Genomic DNA, 21,229 nt, shown 5'->3' on the forward strand with positions numbered 1-21,229 from the left:
AGTGTTAATGGTCCTCGAAAAATCTCAATATGAAAATTATTTTTTTAAGGGGAAAACTTGAAAATGCGTCAGGTCAAATTAGAACCAATTTTTTTGTTGAGACGCATATTTATTGTATTTTTTTAGCTTTTGTAGTCTGTATAAATTCCAGATTTTTCATTTTCCACGTTTATAGCTAAAACTATTTATTTATTCACAATTTTTCACAGCTAGATAAACGTTCAGTGATCAATTTTTTTAATTTAAATTTAACAAGCACCAACTTCGCCATAGTTTTATTGACCCTTTGTACCCGAAATATTCATTTAATCCACTACCATTATGTAAACACCATCCACCTGCTAGTTTCATTCCGCAAACAAAGATTGGATTTAGATTGATTGATTTTGAAATAGAAAACTAAAATGAAACTGACATCGAAAAATGTTAATCAAATCTTGTGCATACGTTGCATCGAATTTTAAATTGTTGATTGGTTTAATTTAATTTAAATTGAACTGAAAAAATATTTGGAAAAGTTTAACTTAAATTTGTTAAATTGTCGTTATAAAACCGTGTTACAACGATAGAGAAACCTGAAAAACAGTCCCAAAATTAAAAAAAATCTTGAATTTGTTCTGCCACATGAAATGTAATTCTCGATCTATGAATGTTAACGTTTCGGACAATAATTCCGCGCTTCAGGTTAATTAATCATAACGGCCTTACCAGTGCGCTCCACTTGACTGTCATTGATATTTTATTTCTCATTTTTGCGCAGACGACCAACGATTAATAAATTAATTTAAAATGGTTCAAACCTGACAAGCTACTACCAAACTTCACAAACGCATAATTAGAAACAAACATTTCAAACGAGAAAGAAAACTGATAAAAAAACAACAAGAAAAGAAAATACGCGTCCGAATATTTTATTTAATCTCTCATTGGGTGTTACGGCTCCAAGTGCAAACCCTTGATCACCTAACACGGATTTCGTCAGTCTACACAGGTACGGAAAATGCGGGGTCACGACTCGAGTACTACCTCAATTTCCAATAAATTCGAGACGTCGTGCGCCGCAAACGTCTTCGACACACTAACTCGGGGTCCTTTTTTCTATACGTGACCTCCATGACGCTGAGTCGTGTATAGTCCTTTTTGCCCTCGCTTTCGAGGCGGCATTCCGGTAAATAACAAAGGATTTTTGAGGTTTCGTTCACTAACTAGCGAACGCCGCGTCAGCTGTTATTCCTGAGGGTAGCATAGAGGCGTCTGATGATGATGGTGGTGGTGGTGGTTTTTCCTGGTTCCATAATTTAATAACGCTGACTCGACTATTTTATGCTCGATGTATATATCTCTATTCTAGCAAATAACGGCGACGCATGAGGTTTGTATCTAAGTTTTAACTTTCCGAGTTTTCAGTTGCCTGCTACTAACTTTGTATTTTCTTTCGTTTCTCTAATTTCACAGGTAAGTCTTAGGTTTAAGTAATGATAACGCGGAAAGTCTGTTAATCCAGAAATGTTAATATTAAAGAACAGAAAATTGAAATTTCGTATCTGTTTTACTTGATTTAATAATAATATTCATTTTCACAAATATGACAGTTAAATTCCGAGTTTCATGCTACGTGAAAATTGAATTATCGTTAATTAATTGAAATAAATAAATGCGATGAAGAACTGTCAGAATTTCGGGACTGCATTCTAATTAAATACAATTAGGCAACGTTTTGACAACTTTAGTATTTGTTTAATTTATACCAAATAGAAATTAAAAACCCCTTCGAACGAAATAATCTGACCCATTTAGACCTTTTATCGCGATTAGCTCCCAAATAAATACTGACAAATGACAAGTTCCAGCGGGGTCGTATTTTCGCATACAGTTTTGAAAATTTGTGTTGTTATTTTGCCTTAAGGCACACTTGTTTACGTTCGCTTTGTTATTCAAATCTCTTTTAACGGCTGTACCTTTTTGAGTCTTTATGCTTTTATACAACAGTTGAACTCAATTAAGAGACACTGAAATGATTGTGCTTTGTGTGTTTTTGCGCTTTTTGTCAGAAAGTGTGTGTTTGGTTTATGTGGGATACTTTTCGGGACATTGATTGGAGCGTAGGTCCTCCATTTTGTTCACTTATATACGGATGTACAATTTTCGACACTTTTTGGCACATTTTCAGTTTATTTATAATTTTTCTATTCGTTAAAAATTTCAAAATAACAAATAATAAATTTTGATTAATAATTAAAAATAAAACTTTACAAAAAATAGCATATGCTAAAGTTATTTAGATCTCTACAATATTTTGTTTCTGAGACACAACTTTAATTTGGTTTTCTTTTTGAACCTATTATATACAGGATGAGTCACTAAGCGCCCGTCCTTCGATAACTCATTAATTTTATTAGAGAGAGAAAAAACGTTCAACAACATTCTTAACAAAAAAATAAAGAAACCATCATAGGCAAAGGAGCTAAAAGAGTATAAAACAACAAATAAATTCCAAAATGAAAATTATACAGTTCTTTAGCATACACTAAAATTACACTATGCAACACTAAAAAATTCACAGAAAGTTCAGATAGTGTTTGAGGTTGGGTATGCTCCATATACTAAAGAAAAAAATGTCTTATAGTCATATCACATCACAAAACATAGATAACGGGTGTTTTGTTTTTCTTACTTAATGGGACACTTGATTGCATTTAATCGTAAAAATATCGCTTTTATGTACCCACCCATGTTTGCAGACTTCTGTTGGTGTCTTCAGAGGGATACTGCGAGATCTGGCTACAATAGGAATGCCAATCGTTCGAAAAAAAATACCTTTTTCAATGACAAATGAAGTATTGTTTTATTAATTTTGTATGATTTCAAAAAATTCAATAAACACTTTCCATTTTGAAACCTGATGTGATAGGTTGGGTAGCTATACTCCATATACTAAAGAAAAAAATGTTTTATCCTCATATCACATCACAAAATATAGATAACGGGTATTTTGTTTTTCGTACTTTTTGGACACTTGATTGCATTTAATCGTAAAAATATCGCTTTTATGTATCCACCCATGCTTGCAGACTTCTGTTGGTGTCTTCAGAGGGATACTGCGAGATCTGGCTACAATAGGAATGTCAATCGTTCGAAAAAAAAGACCTTTTTTAATGAAAAATAAAGTTTTGTTTTATTAATTTTGTATGATTTCAAAAAATTCAATAAACGCCTTTCATTTTGAAACCTGATGTGATACGATTCTTTCAAGTATAATCCTCAATTGAGTTTGAGGTAAGAAATTTTAACTACATACTGTGCATTCTGTGAATTTTATTTTTTTTTAATTTGTTGCATAGTGTTATTTTCAACAATTTCTCTGAAGCGTTTATGAACCACTAATGTTTGTTCAGGACTTCAACAGCCTGAAAAAAATGTGTTCATCCTCTTCGGAAAATTATTGACGTCATCTGTCAAAATTATAAAATAAATCTTTAAAAAAATATCGTAAGCTAAAATTATTTTGAGCTCAAATATATTCTATTTTTGGAACATAACTTTAACTTGGTTTTCTTTTTAATAGGATCCGCTATATACAGGGTGGGTCACTAAGCACCCGTTCTTCGATATCTCATTAGTCGTTAATAAAAATTAAATACAGAGAAAGAAGTTAATATGAAAGTTATATCGTTCTATATCACACACTACAATTGTTTTCGATTTTCGAAAAATTCGGTTGGAAAATGACATTTTTTAACTATCTCGAAATCTCCAACAAAGGCCAAAAATTCATATAGGATTTTTGGAAAGTTTTCTTAATGTCTTCAAAAAACTCTGGGATATACATCTCAATGAGCTAATTCGAAAAAGTGTCAATAGAGTCCGAACACGATTTTGGAAAAATTCGGTTTCAAATTTTTTTTAATACCCCCAAATCTCTAAAGAAGGTCAAAAAATGTGTATTACCATGTATCTTGAAAACTTGAGATTGCTTAAAAATTCTCAAAAATTCTAGGATATAAATTAACTGACTCGAAAACATAAAGTGTTAATGGTCCCCGAACAAAATTTTCAAAAACTGACATTTTTTTAAACATTTCGAAATCTGGAGAAAAGTCAAAAATTCATACAGGGGCTATTGAAAAATTGAAATTTTTGGAAAGTTGTCTAAATATCCTCAAAAAAAAATAGGGGTCATGAGCCCCGAAGACGATTTTGAAAAAATTCGGTTTGAAAATTAATTTTTCTACATATCTTCAAAACTCGAAAAATTGGAGATTTTGCTACGTTGACTAAAAATCCTCAAAAAATTCTGGGATATACATCTCAACGAACTAATTTGAAAAAGTGCCAATGGTCCCCGAACACGATTTTGGAAACATTCGGTTTCAAAATATTTTTTTAATACCTCTAAAGTAAAAGAAGGTCAAAAAATGTTTATTAATATATATCTTGAAAACTTGAGATTCTTGAAAAATTGACTAAAAATTCTCAAAAAATTCGGTTTGAAAATTACATTTTTTAAACATTTCGAAATCTCGAAGAATGGTCAAAAATTCATAAAGGGGGTATTGAAAAATTGAAATTTTTTGAAAGTTGTCTAAGTATCCTCAAAACATACTGAGATATATATAGATCTGACGAGTTGATGCGAAAAATATAAAGGGTCATGAGTCCCGAATGCAATTTTGAAAAAATTGCTTTTTAAAAATTATATTGAAATATTGAAAATTTAAGATTTTGCTACATTGACTAAAAATCCTCAAACAATTCTGGGATATACATCTCAACAACAATATACGTTCGAACACGATTTTGAAAAAATTCGGTTTCAAATTATTTTTTTAATACCTCTAAAGCTCAAAAGAAAGTCAAAAAAATTATATTAATATGTATCTTGAAAACTTGAGATTCTTGAAAAATGAACTAAAAATTCTCAGAAAATTCTAGGATACAAATTAACTGACTCGAAAACATAAAGTGTTAAGGGTCCCCGAACAAAATTTTCAAAAAATGACATTTTTTTAAACATTTCGAAATCTGAAGAAAGGTCAAAAATTCAAATAGGGGGTATTGAAAAATTGAAATTTTTGGAAAGTTGTCTAAATATCTTAAAAAAATTCTGGGATAGACATGGATGTGACGAGCTGATGCGAAAAATATAAAGGGTCATGAGTCCCGAAGACGATTTTGAAAAAATTCGGTTTGAAAATTATTTTTTCTACGTATCTTCAAAACTTGAAAAAAAGTAAAACTTTATACTGAAATATTAAAAATTGGAGATTTTGCTACGTTGACTAAAAATCCTCAAAAAATTCTGGGAGGATACATCTCAACAGGCTAATTTGAAAAAGTGTCAATGGTCCCCGAACACGATTTTGGAAAAATTCGGTTTCAAAATATTTTTTTAATACCTCTAAAGTAAAAAGAAGGTCAAAAAATGTTTATTAGTACGTATCTTGAAAACTTGATATTATTGAAAAATTGCCTAAACATCCTCAAAAAATTCTAGGATAAAAATTAGATGACTCGAAAACATAAAGTGTTAATGGTCTCCGAAGAACATTTTCAAAAAATTCGGTTTGAAAGTTACATTTTTTAAACATTTCGAAATCTGGAAAAAAGGTTTCAAAAACTCATAAAGGGGGTATTGAAAAATTGAAATTTTTGGAAAGTTGTCCAAGTATCCTCAAAAAATTCTGGGATATACATAGATCTGACGAGTTTATGCGAAAAATATAAAGGGTCATGAGTACGATTTTGAAAAAATTCTTTTTCAAAATATTTTTTCTAATACCTCTAAAGCTCAAAAGAAGGTCAAAATAGCTATTTGTGCAATAAGATAGGAAAAGTGACATTTTTCCACATTCTAGACATGAGATTTTTGATCGAGACGAAGTCAAGATCAAAAACATGTCGTGAATGTGGAAAGACACTTTTCCTATCAAATTGCACACAAGATATTGTAAAATTAGGTAAAAAAACTCTTCATTATAAATTTAATTGAATAATGAAGTATCAAGTCCCTTTTAATGCAATAAATTTGTTGTCATGGAAAATACAAACAAACAACGCAACATTTTGCAATTTTTCAACGTTTGAAGTGTTTTGGGTGTTTCTTGGGGTAAAAATGTTGGAAGATGATGTTTCATCAGTATCTTTTGATGTTGAAGAGTCAGCCACACTGGCACGTAATTCACTATTGGCCGAGAAATCAAAAAAAATATATAAAAAGGCGTACAAGGAATTTGAGAACTGGTATTTGATATTGTTTTGTTTTATTTTTCCGCTCTAGTTAGGAAAAATTTCACTTTTCCTAACCCAAATGAATGTGGAAAACTTGAACAATTAACAACCGAATTTTACAAAATATGTATTAATATGTATCTTGAAAACTTGAGATTCTTGAAAAATTGCCTAAAAATTCTCAAAAAATTCTAGGATATAAATTAGGTGACTAGAAAACATAAAGTGTTAATGATCCCCGAACAATATTTTCAAAAAATTAGGTTTGAAAATAACATTTTTTAAACATTTCGAAATCTCGAAGAAAGGCCAAAAATTCATATAGGGGGTATTGAAAAATTGAGATTTATGGTTCTCTGAAATCTTCTTAAAGATCCAAAAATATCAATCAAAATTTCTCTGTTCGGTTCTTCCAATAGATTAATAATGTCATCTCGAAATATAGTTCTAAAAAGAGTATCTAAAATGTCAATGTCTTCGATGTAACTTTCATCTATGGAGTTGTTCTTTCTTGATCCACAACATACAACTTTTCTTTTTTTTAATGGAAGACCCTATATATTTTTACGTTTTGCCCTCGTTGTAGACTTTATAATCATGGTTCCAAAAAAACTTCGTAAAGATCTTAAAATATCAAGCAAAATTTATCAGTCTTATCTTGACAAATACTAGCCCCGCCCACCCACCCTTTATTTTCTTAGAGACTTTCAAAGTCAATCTTATCTTAACAGGTAGTAACCATGCTCACTCGCCTTTTATTTTCTTAGGGAGTAGGTCATTTTTCAAAATCAGTTTTATCGTATCAAATACTAGCCCCGCCCGCCTACCCTCTATTTTCTTAGAAAGTATGCCATTTTGCCAAATTCAGTCTTATCTTATCAAGTATTAAAAACCAGAAAAAAATTATCCATCCTCTTCGGAAAAGTCATCAACGTCATCAGTTGAAATTACGAAATAAATCTTTACAAAAAAAAGTGCATAAACTAAAGTAATTTCGGGCTCTACTGTATTCTATTTTTGAGACACAACTGTAATTTGATTTTTCTTTTTGATAGGACCGCTATATACAAGGTGAGTCACTAAGCACCCGTTCTTCGATATTTCGGTAATAATTAAAGAGACAAAGAAGTTTAGCGTATCCTAAAATTATTTTCAACTATAGACTTGTTCTTTCTCGATCTGTAACATACAACTTTTTTTTTAATCGAAGATCCTATATATTTTACATACTCCAATTACCCTCGTTGTAGACTTTATAATCATGGTTACCAAAAAACTTCGTAAAGATCTTAAAATATCAGTCAAAATTTTTCAAGCTTATCTTGGCAAGTACTAGCCCCGCCCACCCACCCTTTATTTTATTAGAAAGTAGGTCATTTTCAAAATCAATCTTATCTTAACAGGTAGTAGCCATGCTCACTCGCCTTTTATTTTCTTAGGGAGTAGGTCATTTGCTAAAATCAGTCTTATCTTGGCAAGTACTAGCCCCGCCCACCCGCCTTTTATTTTCTTAGAGAGTATGTCATTTGGCAAAATCAGTCTTACCTTAGCTAGTGCTAGCCCCGCCCACCCACTCTTCATTTTCTTTGAGAAAATGTCATTTCCCAAAATCAGTCTTATCTTATTAAATACTGACCCCACCCGCCCACCCTCTATTTTCTTAGAAAGTATACCATTTTGCCAAATTCAGTCTTATCTTAGCAAATATTAGCCCCACCCGCCCGCCCTATATTTTCTTGGAAGGTATGTCATCTGCCAAAATCAGTCTTATCTTAGCAAGTACTAGCTAATAATGAAACAGAGAGAAAGAAGTTAAGACGAAACTTATATATAGTTCTTTAGCAAACACTAAAATTATTTTCAACTATAGAGCTTTTTTTTTTAATGCAAGACCCTATATATTTTTACATACTTCGAGTGCCCTCGTTGTAGACTGTAATCATAATTCTTAAAAAACTTGGTAAAGATTCGAAAATATCAATCAAACCACTAGTGTTTATTCAGGAATTCAAGAACCTGAAAAAAAATTATTAATCCCCTTCAGAAAACTTGACGTCATCAGTCGAAATTATGAAATAAGTTTAACTTGTTTTTTTTAATAGAACCCGCTATATACAGGGTGAGTCACTAGGCGCGCGTTCTTTGATATCTCATTATTTATTAGAGATATAAAAATTAAGACGAAAGTTACAACTTTTTTATGCAGGAACCTATATATTATTACTTGTGAAATTCCGTCAATTAAATTCATTTTTATTATAGAAGCTTTATGAAAAATTCCAAAAATTGCAGTTTTCAAATATCCATATTTTATTTATTTATTTATTTATTATCAAATGGAACATCCTATTTTAATAGTGCATCTTGTGGTTGTGGTGTGTATCTTAAAAAGGTCAAAAATTGAAGAAACTATCAACTTATATCTAAAAAATATTCAACAAAATGCATAGTTTTATTTATCTCTCCATGAAATACTGTAACAGATTTTAAAAATAACCCTATTGCTATTTTTTTTGTGAATCGTTACATAGCTGCAAAATTTCAGGAAAATTGGAAGAACGTGGCAACATCGCATCGGAATTTCAAAAATAATTTACCGTTTTAAAGACTAGGAAGAGAACATGTGATATAAGGTATTCTATATAAAAAACTTACGATACCTAAGATCGCTCGCTTGGTGACTCAGCCTGTATATTTTTATATGCTCTAAATAGTGTCTTCTTAAGCATAGCAAATATATCTCATTTTTCAAATTTCGTTGCGACGTTCGAAATTTATTCCAATTATCTGGAATTTTTTAACAGTGTAGAGGTCCATATTTTTTTTTTTGATAAATAAACAAAGTACATCTTTTCCTGCAATTTCAATTAAATTAACTCTTAGGATAGAGAGTGTTTATAAAAAATCTAAAACGTTAAAATTTTCAAATACTCACATCTCGTTGTCTCCACATAAAACACTACACTAAATAATTATTGAGATATTGACGAGCGCGCTTTTATTGATTCACCCTGTATAAACAAAAATAGTGTCTTAGAAATGGTCATTTAGTTTCTTTGTCTAACACTGTTCGGTGTTATAGAGTCACTATTTTTATCAACAAAAAATTTGTATTATAAATATATCTTAAATAGTCTTTATTCTTAACCAAAATGAAAAAAATTGGCAAACCTGAGTTAAATTTTATCTGATAAAGATTAATTTAAAAATATGAAAGTTTTATTTAAATTTTATTGTGTGTCCAACTTAGCCTATGCTAAGGAAGTATTGTAAAGAGCTACTTTCATGTTTTCTCGACATTTCATGACCGTCTGAGTACGCAAAATTTCCGTTTGTCTGTCTGTGCCAATTTTTATTTTATCTCCAAAACTACTGGACCGATTGTCGTCAAATATATATGCTTGTTAGGAATATTGTTACCTATGTTTTAACAGTGCACACATATCTATATCTTAACTTATAGGGGTTATCATAAAATAATTAAATTCGCAAAACTAAATTTTATCATTTTTGCGAAAAATCTGTATTTTTTCGCATATATGTCAGGGAAGGAAAATTCTGTCTAAATAAATTTGGACCATTTTTTTCTTTTTATTGACTGATTATTAATAATTATAATTGTGGATAAATTAACTGCAATCATCTAGCTGAAAATTACCACATAAAAATTACTTTTAGTTTCACGTATTGAAAATGAAATATTACAACGCAAATTGTACTGTTTTAAAGGTAATTTGTTTTTCTTAGTCAAACAGTGCCTCAAAAACCGTAATTTGTGCCTGACAAGTCCTATTCAAGCTTGACAGTAAGCACTTATTTTACTTAAAATTTAAAATGCAAAGTTGATTCCTGAACAAACAAACGAATCAATAGTATAAATTACCTACCATTTACGTTGAAATAGTGAAACAATGTCGGTTACGAAATAGAGAAATAGATAACCCTTGTTACGTATTCTTCAACTTGGCACTCGCCAAGAATAGTTTTCGCAGCAGAAAGAAATTTAATCCCTTACGTCCCAGCTTGAATTTAGAACACATCACACATCACGATATTCTTCTTCATCGTATTACCCGGAAATCCTCCCTTTCATCGCCGTCCAATAACATCTCCTTAACAGCACTACAAAACCTGACACATGCATCTTTAGTTTCCCCGACACGATCCAACAGGTGTCGCCTTGTTGGTTCGTTCGTAATTTCGATAAAAGGCGACAAAGTTTGTATGTGTGTCTGACTAGAGGAAGAATTTACGATCGCAATAAGGTGAGCGTAAAAACAGCAAGCGAAACGGAAAGATCTTATCCAGAGCGAGCTAAGGTAGAACGGAACCGTGTTCCGGCACGAAGCACGTTTCTTATTAGCGATGTGTAATTAGTTTCATACACAAAACACGTGGAGATGACGTCGCGACGCTGACACGTCGCTTCGCGTCTCCGGTGCACAAAACCGAGCTTATACAGAATTATTAAGAGGATAAAAACGACGACTCCCCCTGGATTTTTTTAGGAAATTGGAATGTCAGTTATTACGAAAACAAAACACGCTTTTGCTTTGTTACGTTATAGCGCCGTAACAAGGTTTATTAGCCTGTCGTTAGGGGACGATGGGGTTGTGGATACGTCAAAAACAGGTTAGCTTCTTGTACGCACTGTAACATAATGAAAATATTTTTGTCGGGTCGAAAAACACTAATGGCATGTCGTCGACCAGAAATTCGAAGAGAGTTTAACGTTTTGCGATCTAACAGACTTTCCACGTTTAGGTTATAGAATATGTCCTGATTGGGAGCAACAAACAACGCTGTGTAATCAGATGTTTCCTCGCTCTCGTTAAAATAACAAAAATTTTATTAAAACTTAAAACACGAAATATTGCATACCTACAATTAACATTAAATAAAATTAATTTAATGACAATTAATTTCCATCTGATTTAACTCTAGGTCTAACCATCATCCTAACTTCCTTGAGACTATAAGCTGTCCCCCGAAAAGTCTGCCAGAACATAATTTTATCTTTGTGTTCTTGGGAAACTTCTCCTTTCAAGTACTTTCCTGTGAGAAGACTTTTCATACAATAGTTATACCACCAACTTGCATCTACAATGTTGTTTCACATTCTGATTAAAACTGGCAACAAGTAAACCGAAATACCTACCGAAATATTCAGCACAACTTGCCGTGGATGACTTATCAAAATCCTTCGTCTTTGTACTAAATTTCATATTGTTACTATAAGACAAAGAGTCTCCAGCGGTACCGTTATACCCTGACACAGTCATTACATAACCTTCATCTTCACTACCCACCCTGAAACGATCATAATAGGCGTACACCGATTGGTCGTTCCAGTCTACTAGTTCTACCAGCAACTCGTTCATTTTATAACCTGAATTATTAGTTCTAACTCCTCATTATATTATTAATTGGTTTAACGTCTTACCAGTTAAATAATAAACGTTATCTAAACCCAGCCAAAACTCACCCGAAAGTTTACCAAAACCTTTTTTATAATCTTCTAAATCGAAATCAAAGCTTTGTGACCCATCAAATCTGTTAAGAATATATGTCCATCCACCTCCTTTCTTTTCTAAATCGCACAGAACTTTTGTGGCGTTAGGGGCAAAGTCTGGTTTGATTAGGTAAGTGGTGGAAACATCGTAACCCCTGTCTTTAACTTCTCTACAATTAGTTGGAGGGTGTTGGTGTTGCTTAAGCCAATATGCTTGTACATTTTTTGATTCAAGAGTCGTCAGACAGTGTGTTAATTGTTCTGACGTTAAATTGTTTGTGGATTCGAGAGCTTCTATACGATGCTTTAGCTCTGTTTCTAGAGCTTTGAGTTTGGTGTTAAGATTTTCAATCTGTGAGGTTAGAGCTTGTTCGACACTGAGGGAGTTGGATGGTCGCTGGCTTGTAGAAACAATGTCAAACTGTAAAAGATATTGCAAAGACTAGTCCATAAAACACTGTTTACTTACCTTTTCTTGATCGTTTTCAGATGAAAATAAAATCAAATTTAATGATAAGCATAAAGTGAAAAATGATTTGCGAATCATCTTCTTGTTAAGCAATAAACCACTGATTGGCGACTTATGTTGGTCACCGATTACACATTTTGTGGAATTTATAGGTCAGTTGTGATAAGAGAAAGAAATAATAAGTTGGTTGTGTTCATTTTCTACTGATTTCATACGCAAAACTAAACTCTTAAGAAAATACTGAAACAATTTTTTTTTAATTATATTTTGAAATCGAATATTTCCAAAATTTTCGTCATAAAACGCTGTGTTTTTGGAATCAACTCGTCGAGCTCTATATCTCAGGATTTTTTGTGGATTTTTAGACAATTTTTCCAAATGCTCAATTTTCCTCTTACGAAATTTTTAACCCTTTTAGAATCGCGAAATGAAATATGGGCCATTACTGGGATTTCTAACGAAAATTCGATTCCGAAACCGAATATTTCAAAAATTTTGGTCTGGAACCATTAAAACGCTGTGTTTTTCGAATCAACTCGTCGAGGTCTATATCACAGATTTTTTTGTGAATTTTTAGACAACTTTTCAAAAAGCCCTTTTAACGAAATTTTTTACGTTTTTTCAAGCTTATTTATCAAATCCCAATTTTTTTTGAAAATTAGATTTTGAAGTCGAATATTTTCAAAATTTTAGTCTGGGACTATCAAACACGCGATGTTTTTCGAATCAGCTTGTCGAGATATATGTATATATCTTAGATTTTTTTATGGATTTTTAGACAATTTTTCCGAATTTTTTTCTTATGAAATTTTTCGCCTTTTTCCGAACTTTTTCGAAAATTACCCAAACAGAATTTTTGGTCGATTCCGATTTGCGGAAGTCATTTTCGGCTTTATTTATTCGAAAATTCCAACTATTCTTAGAGTCGCCATTAATGGGAATTTTAACGAAAATTCGATTTCGAAACCGAATATTTCCAAAATTTTGGTCTGGAACCATTAACACGCTGTGTTTTTTTAATCAACTCGTCAAGGTCTATACTTCAGAATTTTTTGAGGATTCTTAGACAAAAAAGGTGCAGTTTTTCACTCCCCTTTTAACGAAAGTTTTTACTCTTTTTCAAGCTCTTTCGAAAATTACCAAAGGAAAATTTTTGGGTGATTCCAATTTACGGAAATTATTTTCGGCTTAATTGCATCGAAAATCCCAACCATTTTTTAGAATCACCAATTTTTATCGAAAATTAGATTTTGAAGTGGAATATTTTCAAAATTTTGGGCTGGGACTCTTAATGTTTTTCGAATCAGCTCGTCGAGATCTATATCTCAGATCTTTTTCTGGATTTTTAGACAATTTTTCCTAAAGCTCAATTTTTCTCTTACAAAATGTTTAACCTTTTTCTGAGCTTTTTCGAAAATTACCTAAAGAAAATTTTTGATCGATTTCGATTTGCGGAAGTCATTTTCGGCGTCATATATTCGAAAATTCCAACCACTTTTCGATCTGAAACCATCATTTCGAATCAGCCCATCGAGATCTATATCTCAGAATTTTTTGTGGATTTTTGGAAAACGTTTCAAAAGCTCAATTTTTCAATACAACAATACAATTTTTGGTTGAATCCGATTTACGGAAGTTAATTTCGGCTTAATTGCACCGAAAATTCCAAGCATTTTTTAAAATACCCAAAATGAATTTTTATTGAAAATTAGATTTTGAAGTGGGATATTTTCAAAATTTTGGTCTGGGATTATTAAACACGCGTTTTTTTTTTCGAATCAGCTCGTCGAGAAGTATATCTCAGAATTTTTTGTGGATTTTTAGGCAATTTTTCCCAAAGCTCAATTTTTCTCTTACGAAATTTTTACCTTTTCCCGAGTTTTTCCGAAAAAATTATCCAAAGAAAATTTTTGATCCATTTCGATTTGCGGAACACAATTTTGGCTTCATTTATTCGAAAATTCCACCCATTTTTAGAATCGCCAACACGAAATATTAATTAATTAGGATTTTGAACGAAAATTCGATTTAGAAACCGAATATTTCCAAAATTTTGGTGTGGTACCATTAAAACACGCTGTTTTTCGAATCAGCTCATCGAGATCAATATCTCAGAATTTTTTGTGGATTTTTAGACAACTTTTCAAAATCTCACTTTTTCCATACTCACCTTTTAACGAAAGTTTTGACCTTTTTCCGAGTTTTCGAAAATTATCCGAAGAGAATTTTTTAATTGATTTCTATTTGCAGAAGTTATTTGCGACTTAATTTCTTCGAAAATTCCAACCATTTTTTGAATCGCCAAAATGAAATATGCCCATTACTAAAATGTTTATCGAGAATTAGAAACCGAAACTGAATATTTCGAACATTTTAGTCTGAGAATATTAACAAGCTGTTTTTCGAATCACCTTGTCGAGATCTATATCTCCGAATTTTTTGTGGACTTTTAAACATTTTTTCCAAAAGCTAAATTTTTCGATAGTCCTTATAAATTTTTTTATTTTTTTCCCAGCCCTTTCGAAAATTACCCAAACATTCATTTCGCTTTCCCAAAGTTATTTTCCACTTAATTTCTTGGAAAATTTCAACCGTTTTAGGATAGCCAAAACGTAGCCATTATTTAGATTTAACAAAAATTACATTTTGAATCCGAATATTTCAAAAATTTTTGTTCTGAGGCTTTTAAAAACAAGGTATGTTTTTCGAATCAGCTTGTCTCTGAATTTTTCGTGTATTTTGAAACATCGTTTCAAACGCTTAATTTTTCAAAACAAAATTTTGGAAATTTTTGACTTTTTTCCGAGTTGTTTGGAAAATTTCCCAAAGAGAATTTTCGGTTGATTTCGATTTGCAGAAGTTATTTTGAACTTTAATTCTTCGAAAATTCCAGCCATTTTTTAAAATCGCCAAAAAATTGAGATTTAATAAAAATTAGACTCAGACCGAATATTTCGGAAATTTTGTTCTGAGGATAGCCTCAGAACAAAATTAATTTTATAGTTAAAAAACATAGTTTGTTAATAGTAACAAACTATGTTTTTCGAATTAGCTTGTCGAGATCTATTTCTCAGAATTTTTCAAGCACTCAATTTTTCGATACTCCACTTTTACGAAATTTTTGACCTTTTTCCGAGCTGTTTCAAAAATTACCCAAACAGAATTTTTGGTTCATTTCGATTTCCCGAAGTTATTTTCCACTTAACTTCTTGAAAAAGTTCAACCACCTTAGAATAGCTAAAATGTAGCTATTATTGAGTTTTAATAAAAATTAGATTTTTAAACCGAATATTTCGAAAATTTTTGTTCTGAGGCTATTAATATACTTCGGAATTTTTTGGAGATTTTTAAATAACTTGTCAAACACATTTTTACTTTTTTCCGAGTTGTTTGGCGAAAGAATTTTCGCTTGATTTCAATTTGCAGAAGTTATTTTGAACTTAAATTCATCGAAAATTGCAACCATTTTTTAGAATCGCCAAAAATTTAGATTTAATAAAAATTAAACTTTGTGACCGAATATTTCGGAAATTTTCGTCAGCTCGTCAAGATCTATACCTCAGAATTTTCTGTGGATTTTTAGATATTTTCAAAAGCTTAATTTTTCCCCTTTTAACGAAATTTTTTACTTTGTTCCGAGCTTTTCCGAAAATTACCCCGAAGAGAATTTTGGTTGACTTTGAATTGCTGCGGAAATAATTTACGATTTCATTTCTTCGAAAATTCCAACCATTTTTAGAATCCCCCAAATTTGGCCATTATTGAGATTTTAACAATAATAATAATTAGACTTTGAAGCAGAATATTTAAAAAATCTTGGTCTTGGATCATCAACACCAACACGCTATGTTTTTCGAATCAGCTCGTCGAGATCTATATTTCAAAATTTTTGGGGGATTTTTCGACAACTTTTCAAAAGCTCAATTTTTCGATTCCCCATTTTAAGAAATTTTTGACCTTTTTCTGAGTTGTTTCGAAAATTATCCGAAGAAAATTTTTGGTTGCTTTCGATTTGCAGAAGTTATTTTCGACTTAATTTCTTCGAAAATTTTTGGAATCGCCAGAATAAAATATGCCCATTACTGAGATTTTTAAGTTAGACTTCGAAACCGAATATTTCGAAAATTTTGTTCTGAGATTGTTGACACGCTATGTTTTTTGAGCCAGCTCGTCAAGACAGCTTTTTTAAAAGTTCATTTTTCGATACTCCCACTTTCCGACATTTTTTACCTTTTTCCGAGCTGTTTCAAAAATTATCCAAAACAAATTTTTTATTGATTTCGATTTGCAGAAGTTATTTTCGACTTAAGAATTTCTTCCAAAATTCCAGCCATTTTTTAGCGTATCCAAAATGTGGCCACTATTGAGATTTCATAAAAATTAGATTTTGAAACTGAATATTTCGAAAATTTTGGTCTGGGACCACTAACAGGTTATGTTTTTCGAATCGACTCGTCAAGATTTATATCTCACAATTTTTTTGGTGATTTTTAGAAAACTTCTCGAAAGCTCAATTTTTCGATAGTGCCCTTTGTCATTTTTTTTTTCTATCTTGATTGCTCGCTTTTCAAACCTCTCGTATTCTTGAAACAGATCCCTTTTTATTTTCACCTTTTTCCAACATCTTATCTTCTCAGTGTCATTTTCTTTCTAAATGTATTAGATATTTTTGATTCATTTTCTAATTCTTTGTCGTCTGATATACTGCTTCAGTTTTTCTTTTTACTTCTCGAGCGCAATCTAAGGAAGTATTGTAATAATAAATTCATGACCCCCCAGAATACAAATAAATAGGTCTCCCGTTTCCGCCTGGCTGTCTGTCGCTTGTGTCGAATGTTAGTAGACAGACAATCTCCTAAACTACTGGACCGATTGTTGTCCAATTTGCTATGTATAGTTTTAGAGATGTTATATATGGTAAAGCTGTAACCAAAATTTGGTTAATCATCGCCATCAACAAATTGAAGACGTCATCTCAAAATTTTATAGGTACATTAAAGTTATTAAATATTATACAATAATATACTCCTACACTTGTGGTACATTAGTCTTCTTTGAGTTTCTCTCCAAGGCATAAAAATTTTCGCAACAATCAGACAAACACCTCAGGATCCTCACAATACCGAAAATTCCGACAAATCTCTACTTGCTTCAACAGCTACGCTGTCATCTTTAAGTTTTAAACTAAATCAGGAAAATATTTTATATAAAAATGTTCTAAAACAAATCAAGACTCAATGTATTTTTGTGGTAGTCGCTGTTAAAACAATGTAGTCTTCCATGGTCAACATGTGTGTGACAGTGGTCCAAGGTGATAATGACAATTCTTCTATTGTGTTGAAACGTCTATGTCATATATGTGGTTATCATTTTGGCTAGTTGTGTTCTAATAAAATCGTCAATCCTTCGTCAACTGACTCGTAAATGCTACCTTTCACACCATAAAATTTAACGGCAGCCGTACGTGATAGTATTTGGATTTTATCTGTGCCTTGTTGATTGAAAGTTGGTCAAGTTTCATAATTTTTACAAATCATTAAACCACAGAACATCACTGCATTGTACAGAAGCTTGTGATCAGTTAAAAGTCGTCAAAATTCGTTTTCCGAACGAACACGAACTCATGGCGCCTAATTTAAAAATACAATTCTAAAAAAAAGTTGTTGACAAAGCGAAGAAAACTTTTACAAAGTAATGATCCAGAGAACGAGGAAAAAATCCATTTCAGCGTGTTCTCCCCCGATATTACAAAAACGCGTTTGTATTTTTGTCTACAAGAAAGTTTCTTGTTTCAGTTTTGGATGTACAGCAAGGAAGGCGAGATTCGACGCGACGAGGCCTGTTTAGATTATAGTGGGCAGGAGGTGATTCTCTATCCATGTCACGGCAGCAGAGGCAACCAATTTTGGGATTACAACCCGAGTAGCAAACTTTTAAGACACGGTAGCAGCGATAAATGTTTAGCCATAAACGAAGCGAAAAATAAACTATTAATGGAGCAATGCGACGGCGACTCCAGTAGACAACAATGGTCGTTAGAAAACTACGACGCCAACAAATTGTGATTATATAGTTCAATTTCTTGCTAGTGTGTGGCAAAAGACATATATTTTTATTTTTTATAACTATTTGATACTTTATTTCTTCCTCCTGTGTTATGAGGTGTACAAAGTTATTGTATAAAAGATGTGGATTTGTTTAGTGCGGTTTTACAGTTTTATAATGAAATGTCTATTAAAGCAACTCGAGTAGAATGTAGTTTCGATTTTTATCATAACGATAGAGACTGTGTCTATGTAAAATATCAGAATTCCATAACTTATACATATCCAATTGTTTTAGTGCTCAATTTTATTAATATTATTGTTACATTCCGTTAAGCCGTGCTTAAGTAAAAAATTTAAGACTGTAAATAAACTGTTAACATATCTTAAAACATTATCACATTCTTTAGAGCGGCCTCTGTATATACAAAATTGTACTTAATTTCGGGCCCGAGCGCCCATGGACGTTTTAGTTAATTTCAAAGGAAAACTATCATCATGTGATAATATTAGTCTTTTAAGTAACGCATCACCCATTATTTTTATGTAAATATTGGTATTCTTTATTTGCTCAATTTTCGTTCCCTTTTTGTGTCAATTATTATTCTTAAAGGGCCATAAAACAACGTTGTGTATATAAACCCGCGTTATTGAACGACAGTATTTTATTAATCTTTTTTGTCACTTATGATTTCAATTCAATTATTCATCAGATTTTTACGTGGATAACATAACAATGTACTTAATATTAAATTCAATTATTGTACTAGAATGTAAATGTAGGCCAGTGTATGTATTTTTATAACGTGCCTTAATTTTGTGTAAATAAAACGTTAATAAAATTATGTTGATATCAACAATCATCATTAATTCTTATTGTTCCTTCGTCATTAACACAAACTTCCAATTACCTACCGGTCACCATAGCGACAACCAGTGACATCAATAAACTCAAACGTCAAGATGGAGTCGCAGTGGTATTACTTTCCGGGTCAAACACCACAGAATACTAAAATATCAGATCGTGCTCACGCTCTTCACATCACTAAAGACGCATGGAGCAACATCACCCAACACCTAGATCGAAAAAAGAGAATACAAGAGGCCATAGACCGAGAACACGCCCACAAAGAAGCCCTCAAGCAGGGCTCGGAAGAAATGACCAAAAAATGGCCCAACTCCGTCCAAGTATGTTATCCTCAGAACGTTATTTTTGTGTCCACTACAAGTTTATTAAATACTAATGCTACATTTATCATAAAATTTTAGTGAAACAAAAATAACGTTCTGACTATACAAATTTTAGAACCTGCGCTTGCGCAAGGAAGAGGAACGTCGGCACCGATTCGAAGGAAGAGGAAAAGAAGACAAAACCGCGTTGTATTACAAAATGCGAGCAGAACAAGAAGCAGTGCGCAAAGAGTACATCGACAAAATCAAAAAAGAAGTGTTTATATCACAGGGATACCCGAAAGAACTGACATCTGCGTTAATCCTGTCGGAAACTTTATACGAACGAGAAAAACAAAAAGAATTCCGTGCCAAGATAAAACAGCACGACATAGAAGTCAAAAACCGGTTCGATGCAGACATTGTAGCAGCAGACGCGAAATACCTCCAAGACAAAAAAGAACAAGAACAAATTAAGCGACAAAAGGCCCGGAAAGAAGGAGAGTTCCTCAGAAACCAGTAACCCGAAAACACACTATAACGCCTAAAATACAGTTTTAATTTCAGGATTAAAGAGCACGAAGAAACTGAGAAAAGAATGAACCGCGCGCATATTGAAAAAGAAATTCGCGATCGCATCAAAGCAGCCGAAGAAGAAGAACTGATAAAGCAGTACGAACTTGATATAATAGCGAAGAAGCGGAAGGAAATAGCCATGCAGAGGAAGAAAGCAATGAATGACCAACACAAAAGACAACAACTTATTGCCAAAGATGAGGAGGAAATGGAACAAGCGACAAAGTTTTACAGTGAAGCTAGACAACGTATCGACTGTATGATGAAAATTAAAGACAAACAAATGCGAGATGAAATAGCTAAACATCAACAAGAACTGCACAGTCATGTTGTTGCACTACATGAGGCTAGAGATGCTGCTGAAAAGGCAAGACTTGATAACGCTATTGCACAGATGGAGGCGAAGTAAGTACTTTTTTAAGTCAATTCAATTTATATAAGACGACCGTAGTGACAAAGCCAAAGCTGAAGCAAAAGCAAATGTCAAAGCAAAGAACAGGCGCGAAAGAATCGAAGATCGGGAAGAACATTTCCGAAAACAAGAACGAGAAAAAGAAATCGACAACGAAATGAAGAAGTGGGAGATGCTGAATAGAATGAAAACTGCAGAAACTATGAAGGAGCACGACGCTCAGAATCGAAAAAACAACTGGGAAAAAATATTACAGTACAGACGAGATTTATTGGAACAAATGGTATTTTTGTAGTATTCGTTTGAATAAAATTATAACGACGTTTTAAGGCCGATGATAGGGCAGCACAGAAACGGGAAAAAGAAATTGATGAAATTATGAGCCACGTAAGCTATGACGAGGCTGACAAGATGTTCTTTGATTATGCCAACGAGGTCCTAGAAATGGCGAAAAGCAAAAATCGCTCGACACATCCCATTGAAAAAGTCATTGCTGTAAGTATGTTTAGTTTCTCTGAATCCAGCTCTAATGCACATCACTGTAGGATTATAAGAAAACCAACAACTTATCACCCCGGCAGCGCCCGAGGTGTGTCATAAAATGAAGTTTACACCCGATATTCTATAATATTTTGTTATCTACAGAATTTGCCTTTCAATGAATCAATAAAGACTTGCAAGCAAAAAATTTGTAAAGTTATTGACACTGAATTTCCCCCATATACCATTTTATAAATGACGTCACCAAATAATTTTGTTCGTCGGACATACTGTATATTCACACGACAATTCTCACGTTGGCAGCCCTGAAATCTGAA

The 21,229-nt window shown here is 32.4% G+C and overlaps 3 protein-coding genes across 6 annotated transcripts in view; 2 read left to right on the plus strand and 1 right to left on the minus strand.

The window, feature by feature from the left end:
* Positions 1-19,074, plus strand: part of LOC135133290 (putative polypeptide N-acetylgalactosaminyltransferase 9) — a 220,373-nt gene extending 201,299 nt beyond the window's left edge. For 3 of the 4 annotated variants that reach the window (XM_064061642.1, XM_064061643.1, XM_064061645.1), the window contains one exon: positions 18,005-19,072. In XM_064061642.1, the coding sequence (XP_063917712.1) occupies positions 18,005-18,274 (270 nt within the window). In that variant the 3' untranslated portion in view covers positions 18,275-19,072. Of the gene's footprint in view, positions 1-18,004 lie in introns of all 4 variants that reach the window. The other variant, XM_064061646.1, reaches the window with a different exon arrangement.
* Positions 11,060-12,348, minus strand: LOC135133292 (angiopoietin-related protein 1-like). Its single transcript, XM_064061648.1, has 4 exons — positions 12,210-12,348; positions 11,672-12,161; positions 11,387-11,617; positions 11,060-11,328 (listed from the first exon to the last, which is right to left on the minus strand). Exons 1-4 carry the CDS (start codon positions 12,285-12,287, stop codon positions 11,147-11,149), a joined length of 981 nt encoding a protein of 326 aa, XP_063917718.1. The 5' UTR covers positions 12,288-12,348; the 3' UTR covers positions 11,060-11,146.
* Positions 19,075-19,195: 121 nt separating the features above from the next.
* On the plus strand, positions 19,196-21,086 carry LOC135132683 (trichohyalin-like). The gene is made up of 6 exons (XM_064060856.1): positions 19,196-19,441; positions 19,560-19,942; positions 19,991-20,404; positions 20,451-20,694; positions 20,742-20,906; positions 20,957-21,086. The coding sequence occupies exons 1-6, from the start codon at positions 19,217-19,219 to the stop codon at positions 21,014-21,016; spliced, it is 1,491 nt and encodes a 496-aa protein (XP_063916926.1). The 5' UTR covers positions 19,196-19,216; the 3' UTR covers positions 21,017-21,086.
* Positions 21,087-21,229: the final 143 nt, after the last annotated feature.

The sequence above is a fragment of the Zophobas morio genome, unplaced genomic scaffold, assembly GCF_036711695.1.
Source record: "Zophobas morio isolate AGI-343-1 ecotype UQ-CSIRO unplaced genomic scaffold, CSIRO_AGI_Zmor_V1 ptg000021l, whole genome shotgun sequence".
In the NCBI taxonomy this organism is placed as follows: Eukaryota; Metazoa; Arthropoda; class Insecta; order Coleoptera; family Tenebrionidae; genus Zophobas; species Zophobas morio.

Bases quoted from the DNA above. Each gene is read 5' to 3' on its own strand.
- LOC135133292 (XM_064061648.1), bottom strand. From the start codon at position 12,287: ATGATTCGCAAATCATTTTTCACTTTATGCTTATCATTAAATTTGATT. The intron at 11,618-11,671 runs GTAAGACGTTAA...CTAATAATTCAG, and splicing joins TAACGTTTATTATTTAACTG to GTTATAAAATGAACGAGTTG. The intron at 11,329-11,386 runs GTAGGTATTTCG...ACAACATTGTAG, and splicing joins AAGTTGTGCTGAATATTTCG to ATGCAAGTTGGTGGTATAAC.
- LOC135132683 (XM_064060856.1), top strand. From the start codon at position 19,217: ATGGAGTCGCAGTGGTATTACTTTCCGGGTCAAACACCACAGAATACT. The intron at 20,405-20,450 runs GTAAGTACTTTT...AGACGACCGTAG, and splicing joins ATTGCACAGATGGAGGCGAA to TGACAAAGCCAAAGCTGAAG. The intron at 20,907-20,956 runs GTAAGTATGTTT...ACATCACTGTAG, and splicing joins CCATTGAAAAAGTCATTGCT to GATTATAAGAAAACCAACAA.